Here is a 17981-nt window from a genome sequence, read left to right as displayed (position 1 = left end):
CACGGTGAAGAAGAGCAATTTATTGATTCACTGCAATAGAAAACTGCTAGATTAAATTACTATTTGGTACCCTAAAATTTAACCTTCCTTAAAAGTTGGTTTATTAAAAATGTTGAATTTCTAACAGCTGCATGTCATAATTTTGACTGATTTAATACAGAGTAAATCAGTAAGTTCCAACAAGTAGAACTTTGGTATGCAAGCATGTGTTTTAAATTTACAGCAACCAAGCAAACTTCAATATGAAAGTGCTAATTTTTGTCTTTGAGAATGAAAAAAATGGTTTCACCTTAGTTTCCAAAATGAAACTAACATAGTAAGATTCTTTCCCACCTCCCCATGAAAAAAAAAAAAAAAAAAAAAGAAAAAAAAAAAAAAAAAGCCTGTATTTTATTAAAGCAGTTAAGATTTCTTACAGATTGGAAGTTAAGACTATTTTTAGTGTTCTTATTCTATTGCTTTACTGAAATACTCAAAGCATCTGTCTGAATCTCAAACTGAACTAGGCTTTTCCACAGACATACCCTTGCCTATGAAACTCCAGAGACTAACCATTCTCACAAGCAGAAATAAATCCCTCATGTACGCAGATACGTCATATTACTTAGGCTTTTCTCCAGAAGCAATTTCTCAGCGTTCACATTCTTCATCTCTTTCAGTCCATGGAACGCACAAGCAGGAACAGAGCTCTCTAACACAAACTACAATGCACACGGATGCAAAAGAAATCTCTTTCAATGGAGACAACAGTATGATAAGCAAAGAATTTCAGCTGCAGAGTATTTCACACGAACATCTATCACCGCTAAAATTCTGAGATGTAGTGAAATATTTGCTGTCTGGAATGCAGACAGGAAGAAGCAAGCTGCTTCTTCCGATTCTCAGCATTCCCAAGGGTCTAATTCAAAAGTTTCCTCTGACGTGACCCAAAATGTAGCTAAATGTCAAGCTATGTGGATGCTATTTGACCAACCTTACTTTAGGAACGGCATGAGAAATACTTAGCAGCCACTGGAGACTAGCTTGAGAACTATATTAAGTCACAGTACAGCTTTTCAGAAGTCTGAATCTTGCTCTTTATATACAAGAAATGATTACATGAGAGCAGCAGGAATTATTAAATGGTTTTCTGCATTCTTTTCAACTACTGTTTTAATTACTGTTTCAAATCTGCATCCAACCCTAGAACAAACATTTAATAGTTCAGATTTCTGGTGTTAAAAGTTAAACGCATTTAGAGTTACAAGTAGGCTTGCTGTTTCTGGATAACTCATGAGAAACACCATGAGCAATACACAAGATGAAGCAGTAAAAATAGTTTCAGCTCTGAGTCTCACACTCTGCTTTGGAGAACTTGGTGTAAAACAGTCATTATATGAATCTACGTTTGTGTAAGAATTATCATCCTAACATATTCAGAATGTGAAAGTACAAATCTGAGATTTTCCTTTCATAAAAATATCTACTAATTTGTCTTCAGAAAGAAAGCTACTGCTACCCTCTGTTACTGAAAACTACTTGATGAGATTTTAGAAAACCCCATATTCTGAACAGTTAAAAAAAAAAAAAAAAAAAAAAAAAAAGACTTCTAATGTCATTTTCATGAATAAGGAGTTTATGAATCAAGGGCTGCTTTAGTAAAATTCATGCCTTCCAGTGCTGTCTCATGAGGTAACATTCAACCATCTGTTTTGCTACTGTTTACATGTAAAATGGTCCACTGTTTAGTAAAAACTTAAATAAAGGGATGATTTTAAAAAAGAAGTTTTAAATATTGCACAAATAAATTAACTGCAGACAGTACAAGACACTGTTAAAGCATTGATTTTTGCCAACATATGAACTCTGTAATATAGTCACATTTTCTATGATACAATTATCATCTTTACAAGGTATTTAAATTCAGCATTTACATAAACAACTATCTTTACAATTTATCATGTAATAATATTAGAGTTCCAGCAGGAGTTAATTTTGTCTTTGTTTCAAAAGTTCATCTATCTGAGTCTTGTACATGTTTTTCACATCTTCAAGATCTAGTCGGAGTTCTTCCGCCTCCTCTGCTTTCTCTCCGTACATCTGAAGAATTGTATTGTATCTTTGATCCAAATCCTGCAACAGCATGCAATTTATTTGACTGTTCTAAATTTAAAAACCAGTGTGGCTAGAACAGTGTATTATACCAGTAGGAAAAATAAGCACAGCATTATTTTATCAAAGTATAACTATTCCATTAGAAAACACAGAAATTCGAAAAAGACTTTATGCTTTGACTCTCTCAGTATGGCTAGATTTATGCTCTAACTGTAAGAGAAAGAGACTCCAAAGGCAAAGATCCTTTAGTAAACTAGTGCTGGCTTCAGAGGACCTACTGATATGCCTTGAAGTCCAACTGTATAGCCATTAAGAAACATGTTAGCAAATTGCACTGTTTTATTACAGGAAGAAATGCAGTTTGCAAAATTTTTCACTTGAAAGTTTAACATTCTGTATTTATAAAACTGGTAATTTTCAAAAGTATTTCCAGTATTTCATTTATAACTTATACATTCAGAGAATTAAAATATATTTGTCCTATTACCTATATTGCAATTGTGCACTCACTCAGCTTCTGTGAGCTCTCATAAATCCACGATGTTTATCAAGACATCCGCTTTACTGGAGCCTTCCAGACCATTGTTTTAAATGAAACAAACACAAAAAGGTGTTCTGCTTGATTTAGTGTGCACCCATTGTTTAGCACAAATTTCTGTATTTTGAAACAACTACCTAGTAACGGAGTAGGCGTTATCATATTCTATTACGCTTATTAAAAAAAAACACAGGATGTTTGGTGATTTATGATTAAGGACACTTGTCAATACGATCCTAAATTGATAGGGGTGATATTAAACAAACGTGTTCATTTTACCTTAGGTTTACAATACAAACACACTTACCTTTAACTGTGCACGCAATTTTGGTATTTCCTTCACTTTCTCTTCAAGTTCATCATTTTGATTTGTTAATTTAACAAGTTCTTCTGCCATTATTGATCGTGTTTTTTCAAGGCTTCCAATTTCCAGCTAAGGTAAACACATTTGATAATTAGGAGTAGGAAAGAATTTAGCTTATTTATAACCTAAGGATCAACATTCTGATATAGTACTTAAAGGCTTTTCATAGACCAGACTATGAGATAGCATCCATTTTCTTCTCAATTCTGATCAGTGTTTTTCAGATAGGCAAGTTAAATTTGCTCTTCTCTACACACAGCTCCAGCAGCTATCTTGCTTACTAGAACTGTCATAGAAGGAGAAGAGTAAATGTACAGTCCTGTGATGAGCAAGGACTAAGCTTTTAGAATTAAAAAATAGTAAACAAAAACTAATTGCATTAATCATTCCATTTACAAGTGTTGCATTAAGATATATCTGAGTGACTATAGTACCTGCAGATGTGAAATCTCTCCTTCTCTTAGTTTTAACTGTGATTGAAGGTTTTCAATTATACTTGAACCTGCTCCCATCCTTATAGCATCATAAAGATTGCTCCCACTAGTAGATACTGGTCCAAATGAGTGATCATGAGACTCTTCCTATAAACCGAAGATTAGAGAAACTTAAGATTACACAAACAAAAACAAAACAAAATCACTGTACACTTTGGAATCTTTCCTCTCCTAAAGTATTAATTTATTTAAAGTTAGACTGTTACTAGGCAAGTATTTCAATGCTTAAAAGTTTGTTTTTAAAACAGAAACTTAAGATGAATAGATACAACCTGATACAATGCCTTACTAGCAAGTTCTCATGTCATATACACAATTAATTCTTAGCTTGGACACCGATAAGACTATCTATAGGAACGCAGCAGAGGCAAAAGACTTTGCACAGACCACAGTAGTCAATGGCATTGCCTAGTGAGTGGCGGTATGCCCTAAACTAGGGCTTCTGGTATAATCAAGCTGATTTGACTCCCACTGATCTATTTGTGTTATTTCACTCTGCTAGATGAAATTAGTCATATGAATTTAGCACGTATATGTGCACACCATACCTATGTGCACACCATACCTATTTAAAACATATATGTGTACCATGCAGCAAAAACTGTAGGCTCATGCTATCTTTCACAGATGCTCTATAAATGATGGACATCTTGGAAGTTTTGGAAGTCTCTGTGTGAGAATTAACTAGTTTAAGACCAATATGCTCTTGAAAGGGTTTTATTTTCTAAATGAAGAAAACTTCTTGAAAAGAAAAAAAAAGGGGGGGGGGGAAGTAGCCTATCAAAAAAGCTGAAAATACCTGTGAGAGGAAAGATGTCTGAAGACCTGCCATATCAACTCCACTTATGGAACTAGAGCGTGACATACTTGGAGTACTGGACACTGTTTCAACTGCAAATGATTTCCGATCCTTCAAGAAAAATATCACCAGTTAAAGAGGTAAAGAAAAAGGTTTATTGCAGATGGTGAAGGAAAACACAATGTCCTTCACTACCACCATGTATAGAACAATCTTACAAATGCCATTTTTCCCTTAAATCATATGCAAGTTCAAACAACGAAGAATTACTTAATGCTACTAACACCCTAGACTAGCCTACATTCAACTCAGTAGATTTCAGGAAACAAAGATACAGAAGTTGCAAACTACACCAAAAGAAATCCTCTCTGAATAGCCAAAGGAGATGCGTACAGTTTTGCATGTCTGCCTGTTAAGGAGGACATCCTATTGGAAGGATGTCTCTTTTCTGAAGGCATGTTAATGAAAACCTTTTTTTAAAAAAGTTATGAATTCAACTTTGAAATTTCTCATATTTTATTGGCACAATTTCCAAATAGACTGACCTCTTTTACACTTGAGTATCAACTGCTAATTAGCAGTTATAAAGTTACTAGCTATTGAGGGCTGTTTTGTGACTTCAGCTGAAAAGCATGTTGTATGTTACATACAGCCATGGAACTCAAAACAGGAATTCAGGGAGGCAGTGCCAGTATTCCAAGCAAAGGTGACAAGTAGCTTCAGAGAAAAGACAAAGTCCCAGAGCATTCACAAATCAGAAGAGAAAAAACAATCATTATCCATATTTTAACTCTTCACTGGTTAAACAGAGAGAATACTATTCAAGACTTATTTCAGAGATTTTCACATAAGCACTGATTTCACTGGAAATAAAAAGCAGTCACAGTAAAGAAAAAGCCAAATTCCTAACGCTTAGGTTATATAGATATTTACTGTATTGATCCAAGTCCATTTTGCTGCTCGCAAGCGTCAGGTTCTAGGTACCTGCTAGAATCTTAACAGCCCCAGTAAGACAAAACAGAAATGTCAGGTTTTGGTACCTTCTCTTTTGCTGCTTCTTGCACAAAGATTGCCTTCTTTCTCTCCTGCTCGACTTTCATTTTCTCCATTTCTAACTGAGTAGTTAACAGCATCTACAGAAACAAATACAGTTTGAACATCCTGCCAGCTCAGACTGCAATGATAACATAGTTTAAAGCTGGAATAGATGGTACCTTTTCTTTCTTTGCATCTTCAAGGGTTTTGGCGTACTCATCTTTGAGACCTTCTAGTTCAACCTCGTATCTATATTGAGGAAAGAAAGAAGTAGAGAAAGTCAGCATCCTGTATTTACTTTAGGTTCATGTACATAACATAAACAGAGCTGACATGTGAAAATGGTGTGAAATTAACATGCTTCAGACAATCTTGACTATGAAATAAAATCTTGTTAAGAAGTTGGGCAGCTGTATCAATAGTTGTCAACATTTTGTACAGGAGTATCAACACTCAGAAAGTCAAGTCTTCCAACCTGAAGCCAAAGAGATCTGCTGAAGTTAGTCAGGCGAGATGGCATACTCCATTTCACTACAATTCTAAAGAAACACTGTTAACCAAGAATCCAACTCACCTACTGTTTTCATTTTCCATTTTCTTCAGTCTGGTTCTCTCTGCTTCTAGTTGAGCCTGAAGTCGAGCATTTTCTTGCCTTAAAAGACTATTCTGAGATTCAGTAGAAGACATCTGAGCTTTATTAGAAAGAAGTTCTTCTGTAGCAGCCCGTTCTCGCTCAGCAGCTGCTGCCAGAAGGGCTTGAGATTCACCTAAAATAAAGAAAAACACAACATTTAAAACTTTTTGACTAGACATCTCTCACTTGGATCAACTGTTCATGCATCAAAAGGAATTTTGGGCCCTTTTTTTTGGGGGAGGGGGGTCTGTTTTCTGTTGCAAAGGAAATTAAATATTTTCCATCATACAGTTAGAGATACAAAGCAATGCAAAATGAGGAGACTTCATACTCTTAGAATGCAATATTTATCTTTTTATTCAAAGTAGTAGACTGCTACTGTATCAGCTAATATTGCCTAAAAAATTACAAGTGAACGATTACACCTCAACTTTTACAACATGGAATCTAAGCACTAAGCTTGACAATATAATATAAAAATATAAAATATTTTATATTATTTTATAAAATAATAATAAATAATAAACTGGTTTATTATCAGCATCTCAATGTCCATCCTTCTTTTAGATGCTGTATGGACAAACAAACCTTAATATCTCTACCATCCAATCTTAAGTTTTGCTTTGTGTTTTAAATAGAATCAGTGAACTACCTGTTCAAGAACCTTGGCAGAATACCCAAAGTACAACGGTTTTCCTTACATAAAAGCATTCTGCTCATCTCTCTTGAACCCCAGCTCCACTCTTTGGCAAATAACAAGCTCTTAATCTACCTACTACTCATCACATCTTTACTCTTTTACTGAACTGTGAGACTCTTGATTTAAAACCTACCTAGCCTATCAGAAAGGTTCTTTTCCAATTTTTCCCATGAGGAGGTTTGTGCTCCCAGTGTGGCTTGCAAATTTTCTATCTGCCGGAGAAGCGGCCGTGTAGCAGATGTAACACTTTGACTCAGCTCTTGGTTTCGAGACTCTGCTTCTTGAAGTCTCTGAAATCACAAATGAAATAATTAAACTTTAAAACTATATGACAGATTAAAGTGTTATCACAGAATTCAGCCAAATACATACCATTCATTTTATATTTTAAAAATCTGTGTTCAAACTAGCAGTAAAGTACAAAATCCCAAATGTAAGTGCAACTTTCAGATATATGAACAACAGATCAAAAAGTTAATTTCGGGAGAGGAGGAGCAATTTATCTGGTATCATGACTGAGTGCTGATACTTGAAGTTTGCCAGATTAATCAAAAATAATCTTGACTTTGCAAGTTATCAGTTCATATCTGACAGTCCGCTAAAGATTAAAATAAAACATGAATAATGTCCCTAAACTAGGCAACTTCCCTCATTTTTTTCCCTCTCAACACAACATTCAAGTATTATCATCTTTATTTCCAACCCCTAGATTTCTGTGCTTTAACAAGTTCTGTTACGTAGCTCACTTTTCCCTTTGGAAACCAGCTGAAGCGTTTTGCCAACAATCTATTCTCTGGACTGTAAGATCAAGAAAGACTAAAAGCTAAAGAAGTATTCAAAACAAAGAAATTTTAAAAGGATTATCACAATCTTAATGGCTACATTTTGTCTCATACTATAACGATAGTATTAAGTTCCAAAAGCATCATGAAAATTCTGATTTTGTTTTCAATATGTGATTAAAAAATTATTGTTCTTCTACACTGGACACATACCGAAGGTAACCAGTAGAAAAAAATACTATCCTTTAGACTACTAAAGTCAGGCTAGCATTTTGTAACCAGTTTTTAGACACTCTCCTTGCAAATATGAATTGGTATTGTTTATTTGCTACACTACCTGTTGTAGCTCACTGATTTCCTGACGTAAATAGTCTTCTTTTCTTGCTGCCTGCTGTTCTGCACGTTGCAGTGCTAGCCTCAGGTCTGCCACCTAAATAAACAAGACAGATCGACACTTAACTCTTACCAAAAAATTACAGTATCACCTATTCATTGCTACAGTTCTATATCATTTTTAAACTCTGTTAGACAAGACAGACATGTTTATAGGTTAAAGGCTTGAGTTTTGCACATACAGTTTCACTAGTTTATCCATCGCTGGACAATATCATCCAAGTTTATTTTTTCAACTTCTGCATCATAAGATTAATATACAGCCTAGCAGAGTTATTTTACTTAGGTGAGTAAAATTAAAAAGATTTTTAATTAAAAATAAATTTAGTGTTTAGCACAACTATTACTAGAGAAGGAACTGATTCACACACACACAAAAAAAGAAAAATTCCACTTGGCAATGCTAACCACACAAAAACAAGGGAGATGGACACACCATCAAAGCATATTCATTTGTTTCAACAGAAAGCTTTATACACCATATTTAAGACTCACCTGAATTGCCAAAGCCTCCTGCTGCTGCCGTGCCTCATCCTGGGCCTTCTCCAAAGCTAAACTAAGCTCTTCCTTTGCCTTCATTTCCCGACTTAGGGCTGCTTCTTGTGCCTCACTGGCTTTTGTAGCATTGGCTTTATGAAGATCTGCAAGTTCCCTGGGGAGAACAAATGCGATGCTTCTTATAGTTTATACAATATCAATAATGACTTTGTGAATAACTTCTTGATCATGTATCATTTTAACACGTCACAAGCACTGCACAAGGAATAGAGAAGAAGCAAAAGCTGAATGTACGCCTGAAGACAGGCACACAGATATCTGCTTACTTGTATGCACTGTCAAGTGCTGCCTGGACACTTCTGTTCTGTTCTTCGAGATCTTCCACCTCTGCCTGAAGTTTACTAAGATCCTTTTCTTGTCGCTCTACGACACTGTTCAGTTGTTTAATGCTGTCTCGATGCTGCTTCTCAAGTTCTTCCTTGCCATCAAGCACCTATTAGAGCACAAAAAAAGAAGTGTCAGACTAATCACAGGACAGGGGCTAGATCACGCCATCTGAGCAAGAACTGCTGTGGGAGCTGATTCAGGATGAAGTTGCACAGAAATAACTAAACTGATCTAACACTTTCCCAAAAGAGAAAGGTTTTGCTTCCCCATCTCCTCAGGAGGGGCGGGCTTCTTCACCACCTTATTTCACATACTTCCTAATGTTGACGTTGCTCCTTGCAAGATTCTGATTCAAGTTACTAACTGAGCAAAAAAGCCTGTCCAAAATTTGCTGGGACAGATTTGGCTGATATGCTTTAGTGAACTGAGTTTGGTCTGCCCATTATCAATGCAAAATTAAATGCACACCAGTGAAAGTACAAGCGCAAACAAGCAGCAGGAATGAGATGTGACTGCAGTTCTGGTGGGAAGAAGCTGATAGTTTGACTCAGTTCACACTGGGTCTAAGGTTACCTAAAAATCAGTCTACACTGCTTTGAAATTGCGCTCTGGGAGAATGCACCCAGAAATCACATTCCAAGATTCTGAGAATCTGAAAAATCTCCAAGCAACAACAACAAAAAGGAGTTGTACTATCTGAAATCTTCCAAAAAACCCACCCTGCAGCTAATCTAAGAAGGTTTTTCATAAACAATTTCTCACCTGTCTTAAATGCTGCAATTCCTCTTCCAATTCCTTAATCTTTTTGTTCTGTCTTGTGTTAGTATTTTCTCTCTCCTTCTCCTTTGCTCTTAGTTTCTTAATAATGTTGGAATTGTGCAACTGCTGTTTGGAAAGCTTTTCTCCTACGAAGAAAATGCACATAAAGTTAGCATATACTGCCTATGACCGTATGAACTGTCTCCACTGACACCTGCCCTGCTTCCCAGTTTCATAAAAATAACACTAAGTCTCATAAAAATAATGATGAAATGTATATCAACTTACTTACTCTTTTTTTTTCATACAAGTTTTAAGTTTTGAATCCAGCTAATCTTGAAATGACCTCACTACTATGTTAACATACGCTATGACAGTGTAGGCAGTGAAGTCTTTGAAAGTAAAGAAATTTAGCTCACTATAACAGGAGCAAAACAAGTTATTTAGTAAATATGTTTTACTCCCAAAATTAAAAAGAAGCAAGTGAGATACTGTAGAAATGCCCTGAATAATGTTGTTGTCAAATTTCATCTAAATGATGTATGGATAACTGTATTGCATCCTGGTTTTAATTTACAGCACCTTTAATAAATGCTGCAGCCACATATATTTGACTGAACCTTCCTGATGGTCTTTGCTATTAAGTAAATGGTTTGGAAGTTTAGACATATCTAGCATGCCTCAAATAATGTGTTTTTTCCCATATAAAGAAGGCTCATATATGAAGGCAGTACTTTTCAAGTTATTCTACAAACTTTTTCTATTAAAAATCTTTAATTCCCCACCTTCTTCCATTAATCCTCTGATTTGCTCATCTTTTTCTTTCAGTAATTCAGCAGTTTCATTACAATTAAGTCTAGTAGCCAATTCTTCTTTAACATTCTTTACTTCCTGAATAATAGAACGAAATATTTAGGACTATTTATTCATATAAACAAAACAAAAATTATGTATATATATCTCAAAGCATAGTAAATTACACTGATGACCTTTTCTTTTGCCCTCCTCCCCAAAAGGCTCTTCCTAGAGAAAAATTTAAACTCCACAAACTTTGCTGTTGCAGAGTTCTTTGCTCATTCCAAACAAATCCTGCATCAGCCCTTAACCTTCCTACCAATGAATCATCCAAAGAAGTCATTCTACTCTTTGCCACCTCACTATATCCCTCAGCCGTTCCTGTCCCTCAAGCCAAAACAAATACATATGTGGACACACAGTAAATGAGATCAGAGGATTTTTTTTTTTTTTTTTTTTTTTTTAAGAGACTGACTACCTTTAACTTGAGTAATTTCCTAACTCAGCTCATGACGTGGCTGCAAGACACGTGTCAACACAAGGAAATAACAGTCTGGGAAGTCAAGATCAGCTTATGCAAGTTCACAATTCCATGAAATAGCACATGCCAATCTCATGACTTTTCTGAGATTAATTTTTATAGATTTCCCTCAATAAATTTATTTTTCATCTGAAATTAATATTAACTCCACTGAAAATCTGATTACCTTTTTAGCTGCATCTCTTTCTTTGCATGCAAGCTGGAGCTTCTTTTCAGCATCTGCTATTCGCTGAGCAAACTCCTCTTTAAGAGACGAAATGCTACTGCTCTCTTCTTTCATTCTAAACATTTCACTAATTTAAAATTAACATTTTAGAACAATTTCATGATTATCTGGCATTTCAAACAGCTTGTAAAAGGTTGTCTTAAATGTTCTTAAAGTAAGTGTATATTTTTATATGCTTTAATCACAAGTCAAAAAAACACATCCATAATGAAAGAATCAAAGCTCTTCATTAATTAATTTACCTGTGAAAACAATGAAATTCTAAAGCTACCAAAAACATTTTTCCTATTAAGTTCTTTAAAATTAACCTGTCTACATCATACTAAGGGCAAATCAATTCAGTCATTAAAAAAAAATCTTCATATATTATATAATTATATTATTTCACATATTTTATTATAAATTTTTAAATCTAGAATTTGGCAGATAAGCTAGTAAATCCATCTTTTCATTTTTTCTTTTAATTTCAATTAAATCACAAATTCATTTTTTTCCTATGAACAGCTTTTCTACTGTGCTTTCAGAGTCTACTACAATTAAAATATGAAGACCCGTTCTTGTCAGAAAATTACTTAGTAGATCAAGTTCATTCATCTGTATCAGAGAACAGTTTCCCTTAAGAGCACATTTCCAGTCTTATAACTAAGATTATACATAAATCTAACTCTGTACCTCTTTCTCACTCCTACTACTTACTCAGTGAAAACTCTTGCCAGCCTTCCTAAAAGAGATTTAGACCCCAAGAAATAACGCCATTTAAAAAATCATCACGACACACAAAATCTTTGTTTATGTCTTTCCCAAACAGCATAAATCCTTTGCAACCTTTGTTCTAGTTATACAAGAACAAAGTTTTTTCAGGCTTTCTATTGTTTCTATTACACTAAAGTTACAGTCATGGTCAATACATTTTTTAATATTTTCATACTTACTCTTTTAGGTTATCATAAGCTTCTTCCAGGCGTGCCTTTTCTTTACTAGTACTCAGTAACTGTATTTCCCTCTTCTCCAGTTTTTCAGTCAATGAATCAATTACCTGGCCATTTTTACAGATAAAGATTAGATGAACAGGACAATTAAATCACAAGGTGGGGAGGCTTTCCCTCTCACCTTCCCATTCCCTTCCAACACTACTTTAGAGATGAAGTTCTTCATTTTTTTTAGGGATCTGAAGTAAAATCAGTGAAGTATATCATGTTTCTTCTACAGTAATTTAGAATTAAGCAGTAGCTGAAAATAAGACATCTGTTTTCCAGCATTTTAATTCAAATTCCTACTAAGTAGGTATTACATGTCGCTGAGCTAAATTCCTCCACAAAAATCAATGGCTATATTCAATTATAAAGTTTTTAAACATAGCCTATAAAAAAATTAACAATAACCATTAAGACTCTCATTGGGTTCTTCATACCACACTCTATATATAGAGTCAAAGAACAGTTTATGTTGCAAGAGATCTCTTCTATGACCTATTAGCAGAAAGCAGCAGATCATCATCAGAAAAAAAAAGCTTTCAGGCATGGCCAAGAACACTTAACTCACACCAGTCAACATCACGTCTTAGTATCAAATTTTGAGAAGCATACAGAAATAATGCAAACATGCAAACACATAATAGTCCATGATCATGTAGTTTCCTAAGGAATTTACATTGAGGTTCTATAAAATTTACACAAAAATAAATGATTTTCTTAAAACACAAATTAAATAAGAGGTTTTATGAGTTCTCATAAGCAACTGCTTTCCCCTGCCACTATCAGTAACAGCATCACTATTGCAAATACACCTACAGGGCAAGGCCAAGATTAGGGCCCAGCTATGTCACATACTATACAAACACATTAGGAGCAAAACAAAACCCAAGAAAACAGAGCACAACACGTCACAAGAGCTCAGAATTTAAAAACAAAAAAACGAGGATAGGAAAGTGATGGAAAAAAATAGTTCACACAACACACTGGGAGAATCGGAAAAAACTCAGCTTCCTCAAAGCTCCAGTTTAGTTCTCTGTACACTTATGCGTCCTCATTTCTAGTCATGCCATTTATTTAAACTAACCATCCATATTTCATTTCATCTATTCACTATCCATCACTATGCTTCCTCTTTTCATTAAAAAACACAGTATACCTCCTCTTTCAAAGAAGGTTTCTACTAATAACAAAGACTTATTGTTATTAAAAAAAACCTCTTATTTCAAAATAAGACTCCTAAAATTCTAGCTATTACAAGGCCCATCGTGTATGCAAGCATACACAAGCAGAGAAAATATTTGGAAGACTGTATAAAACACAATCAAACGTTGATAGTTCATACGCCTGTGGAAAAAAATGCTTGCAAAACATGTATTTTGATTACTGCTGAAATAATAAAGGTTTGTAGGTCCATAATTTAGAACCAAGTATTTCATGGAATCTCTATCTTTCACACACACAAAAAAGGAATTTACATCAAAATAATTAAAAGGATATATCTGGCTCTTACTCAGATTTCATGTTTGTCAGCAGCACTCATAATTCGCAAGTACTGATAATGGTACCTACATGAAATCCAAAATGATTTCACCAGGACCCCAGTGTTCTTCTACTGCAGTATATCAAAGACTTTTTTTTTTAAGCAAAGTAAGTTAATTCAGCATCAATTCATTCAAATAAGGTGAAGTTAGTACCTAATGAGATAAGAGGATTTCATTTACAACTAGAGGGTGCTTTTGCATATTTTAGAGTTACCTTTTCAAGCTCTTGCTTTTCGGAGTCGTCTTCATGCGGATTTTCAAAAGCATCCTGCTGCAGCACAGTCTCTTCTTTCTCAATCTGTTCTTCATCAGCTTGCACAGCAGCAACCAAAACATCTGGCTGCTCAGAATTAACAGGGGTTGCACTTCTCCCACTCTCTTCCATCTCAGCTTCCTCAGCATGTAAAACAGGAGTGTCATTCAATTCTTCACCTTTACTTTTCACAGGATCAACCATTTCTACCTTTGGTGCAGGAGGAATGACAGTGACAGATGCTGAAGCACAAGCCCTGCCTGACAATTCATCGTCTGAATTTATTTCACTTACACTTCTACTGTCTAAAGATTGTACACTAAATGAATCAATTCTTTCGAAAGCATCAGAGGAGGAGCCGCAGCTTTCAGTCAGTTTTTGGAAGTCATCTAAACGATTATAATCTGCACAGGCAGATGCAGATAAAAGCTGAAATGATGTCTGCATTAAATGAAGACTAGATTTTGAGTCTGCAGCCTCTTGTCTTGAACTTGCTGAGCTCTCACTTATTACACTTTCATGGTCCAAAACTTCAATATCGCTAGTTGTGGATGTCCCTGAGGAAAAAGTACTAATTGGAGGTGAAGGTGTATTGCTTTGCCTGTCCTCAGTTTTTTGCTCCTTCGTTTCCAAACTCATGTCTTTTGCACCTGTATTAGGAGACTGTGAAGTGCTATCCAGTGCACCTCCTGCTCCATCCCTTCCAACAGCAGGTTTTTCATTAACAGCCTCTTCAGGCACTTTCAAATTTAGAGCAGATACCTTTTTATCAGTAACTTCATTTGCACTTTCTTCATGCTTGGCATTAGATTTAAGCACAGAATTCTCTTCTGATTTCTCCTTGGGAATATCAAGATTTTTCAAGTCCACTACATCAGCTACAGAGGAATCTTTCACTTCTGCCTCTGTCGTCACCGGTACTTCCAGCTGACTGGTATGTAGCGATTCCTTTAAAGTGCTTTTCACCTCTTCTTTGGGTCGCTGAGATTTGGCTGGAGGTTTGGACACCACTGGATTTTTCTCTATATTCTGAACATCAGTTGGAGAGAGAAAGGCACTGAAGAAATTTTCAGATTCATCTACTACTGTTCTCCTTACTGGCTTGGTGATTGCTGTTGGAGATATCGGCCGAGTCTGTGGTTCTGTATTTGAATTTAAACCCCAAGAAGATGTATCCACCCATCCTCCACTTATAAGAGAATTTGTTCCTGAAACAAGAGAGAGAGAGAGATGCCAAGAACATTTAAAATGTGTTACTTTCAATATTTGTCTTTTTAAATGCAATAGTTCAGAAAAAAATCTTCAATACCATATAACTTAAGTAAATACCAGCATAATCATGAACAGCATCAGTTTCGTAACTATTTCCTTGCAAATCTGGGAACTGATTTTTAGACAAAGCAAAATAGTTTAAGAGAGGTATGAAATAGTTCAGACAAAACCAACAGAGACACCTGCAGAAAGTCAGACTATCCAAATGAAATCAACTTCTTTCCTCCCTGTTAAACACTAACTTATGCAGAGGCAGGAAAAAAGCAAACACAAATTACACCAGAAATTTCAAGAGTGACAACTTCAGAAAGAAGATGTACAGAAGTTTCCAAGAACGTGAAATGAGACAACGAAGCATTTTGAAAGCCAATTCTGACAAGAAGCCTATTCAGATACAAAAAAGGAAACATTTCCTTTGTGAAAGGAACAGGGAGAGGGAATGTGGAGCCTTGCTTCCTATAGAGATAGGAGGTTAGTCAAAACAACTTAAAAAATGGAATTTAGAAGTAGAAAGTTCTAAATATTAGAAAGGGAGGAAAGGCTTAAAAGTTATCTGCCAGTACTGTACAGAAAGACACTTCACGCACAATTACTGAATATAGAAAAAAAATCTTTAAATATTTGCAAAATACGCACTATACCAAGAGTTCTGGCCCTTACAATTTCTGATAATTTTCTAATGCCAACTGCAGTATCATTTCCCCTAAGCCACAAAAGAAATCTCTCTACAGCTGTTCATGTTTTTCCTCAAACAGGAACAGCATGAAAACTGACAATCCATGTATTTATTGCTGCCACGCCTCGTCTGCAGCAGCAAAACTAAGACAACAGTGTCATTCTTCCTCTGTGGAAAAACACTGAATTGAGGAGTTCTGAAGCTGCCCTAAACCTATCTTAACAGTTAGTTAATATTATCATATTTCTTGCAAATTTTCCAAAACTTGTCAATAGCAAGGTAGTAAGAATTACAGCAACAAATTTCAGATGTGTCTAGAACAGATGCGACTCACAGAGAAAGAAAGATAAGCCAGTCTGGTATTAAAAAAATAACTGCCAAATTGATTTTGCACCTACAAATATAATCTGCATAACATAACTATTTCAGGCAACTTAAAAATAAACTTATTTTATGCAATAAATATCTGTTCATATGAATACAGCAGTACAAAAACTCTGAGTTAAAATACCTAAAGTAAACTACCACTCTAAGAAACTGTGAATACCCATCAAACTCAAAATCTGAAAGATCAGATAATAAATACATCTGATAATTAGAACATCTCATTTATTATGATTTTCCATAATTCAATAGTTCAGAAAAAGCTTACTGAGAAAAGTGTAAAACTCAGAAAATACTCTGGTTCCTTTTAGAACAAATACATTTTCCCTGAAAAACAGATGTAGTCTGGTCTTTGCTACTTTCCTTATGCACTGCACAACTACCAGAAACACTCGGATGTGAAACTTAAAAATGATTTGGATGATTTTAAACTGCTAAGAAAATTAGCCCTACATCACCTTCCACACACAATTCCTGTAATTTAACAAGGCGTTGGACCACATAACCTTTTGCTCCCACAAATGAATGAAGATCTGCAAAACTGGGCCCACACTTTGCTTGGCAACCAACCTAGAAAATACCTTCCGTTATTTCAGGGTTTGATTTTCAGGAGCCCCTGCTGTGAGTAAGCCTAGGATCATCCTCCTTTTGCTCATGTATCAAGTTCTATCGCCACTGTGGATGCTGATCACAGAAGAATTTGTTTCTCAGTCTTTTCTTTGCTCATTCCTATCTTAAAGGTATTATTAATAAGAAAGCTTCTACTATGCGGGGGTTTCTTTTTGCTCGTCCGTTTCAAAACGGCCTCTTAACCGCTCTCAAGTTTTATATTAACATACCACGCACAGAAAGGAGATGCCTCTTGCCACCGAGCCGTGGCACCTCCCCACCTCTGCGCTCCTTTCAGGTGACAAAACTCGAGGCTACAAAAAGCAGAAGCTTCAGAGCTCAGGCGGACCCGACTTTCAGCTTTAAAAACCTCAATGCACACCTCAGAAAGCGCGTCGTTTATTTATTTATTTTATTAACTAACTGGCGGTTGCTGCCGGTGCGAACGAGGCCGCTCCGAGGGGCGATTCTCCACACGCACACACGGGACGGGAAGGGGAGGGGAGGGGAGGGGAGGGCAGGGCCGCGCCTACCGTCGCCGTAGTCGGGGATGACGGCGTCGGCCCAGGGCCCCTCCTCGGCCTGGATGTCCAGCACCCTGTCGATGGATTTCTGCGCCTGCGACAGCGCCTGCTTCGCGAAGCTGGACAGCTGCGACGCGTTGAACCAGCTCATGCCCGCCAGGCCGAGCGGGGCGGGGGGAGCCGGCCGCCCTGAGGCGCCGCTCCCCGCCGGCGGGCGGCGGTCGAGGGGGGCAGCGGGCCCACAGCGCCCGGCCTGCGGCCTCGGCTCCCGCCGAACGGAGCACACCGGAGCGGCCGGGAGGAGGAGGAGGAGGAGCAGCAGCAGCGGCGGCGGCGGCGGCCCCGCGCCTGCGCGCTGCGCGCCGCTCCACGTCGCACACGGCGCCGCGCGCAGCCGCGGGGCCGCCCCTTCCCGTCACGCGGCGCAGGGTCTCCCGGCCCGCCGTCCGTCATGGCGGAGCGGCTCCGCCCCCCCGCCCCCGCCCCCCCGCTTCCGCCCCGCATCCCGTCACGGCGGAGCGGCCCCGCCCCTCCCCGCTTCCGCCCCTCCCCGCTTCCACCTCGCCGCCCGTCACGGCGCAGCGGCCCCGCCCCTCCCCGCTCCCGCCCCGCAGCCCGTCACGGCGCAGCGGCCCCGCCCCTCCCCGCAGCCCGTCACGGCGGAGCGGCCCCGCCCCTCCCCGCTTCCACCTCGCCGCCCGTCACGGCG

At 37.4% G+C, this 17981-nt stretch overlaps 1 protein-coding gene across 1 annotated transcript; it reads right to left on the bottom strand.

Annotated features, from left to right (window-relative positions):
- On the bottom strand, positions 1-17607 carry TMF1 (TATA element modulatory factor 1). Its single transcript, XM_062585484.1, has 17 exons — positions 17282-17607; positions 13769-15015; positions 11972-12075; positions 10980-11106; positions 10263-10368; positions 9481-9623; positions 8658-8824; positions 8329-8485; positions 7778-7870; positions 6792-6948; positions 5899-6091; positions 5504-5573; positions 5330-5422; positions 4290-4400; positions 3431-3577; positions 2940-3065; positions 1-2112 (listed from the first exon to the last, which is right to left on the bottom strand). The coding sequence occupies exons 1-17, from the start codon at positions 17421-17423 to the stop codon at positions 1969-1971; spliced, it is 3327 nt and encodes a 1108-aa protein (XP_062441468.1). The 5' UTR covers positions 17424-17607; the 3' UTR covers positions 1-1968.
- Positions 17608-17981: the final 374 nt, after the last annotated feature.

Source organism: Rhea pennata, chromosome 12 (genome assembly GCF_028389875.1).
Source record: "Rhea pennata isolate bPtePen1 chromosome 12, bPtePen1.pri, whole genome shotgun sequence".
In the NCBI taxonomy this organism is placed as follows: domain Eukaryota; kingdom Metazoa; phylum Chordata; class Aves; order Rheiformes; family Rheidae; genus Rhea; species Rhea pennata.
This window is presented reverse-complemented; position numbering and strand designations above follow the sequence as displayed.

What these genes read in the sequence shown, in the direction of transcription:
- TMF1 (XM_062585484.1), bottom strand. Translation starts at nt 17,423, where the DNA reads ATGAGCTGGTTCAACGCGTCGCAGCTGTCCAGCTTCGCGAAGCAGGCG. An exon ending in GCTTATGATAACCTAAAAGA is followed by an intron (nt 11,107 to 11,971) that starts GTAAGTATGAAA and finishes ATTTTAAATTAG; the next exon opens with TGAAATGTTTAGAATGAAAG. An exon ending in GCACTTGACAGTGCATACAA is followed by an intron (nt 8,486 to 8,657) that starts GTAAGCAGATAT and finishes TGTTCTCCCCAG; the next exon opens with GGAACTTGCAGATCTTCATA.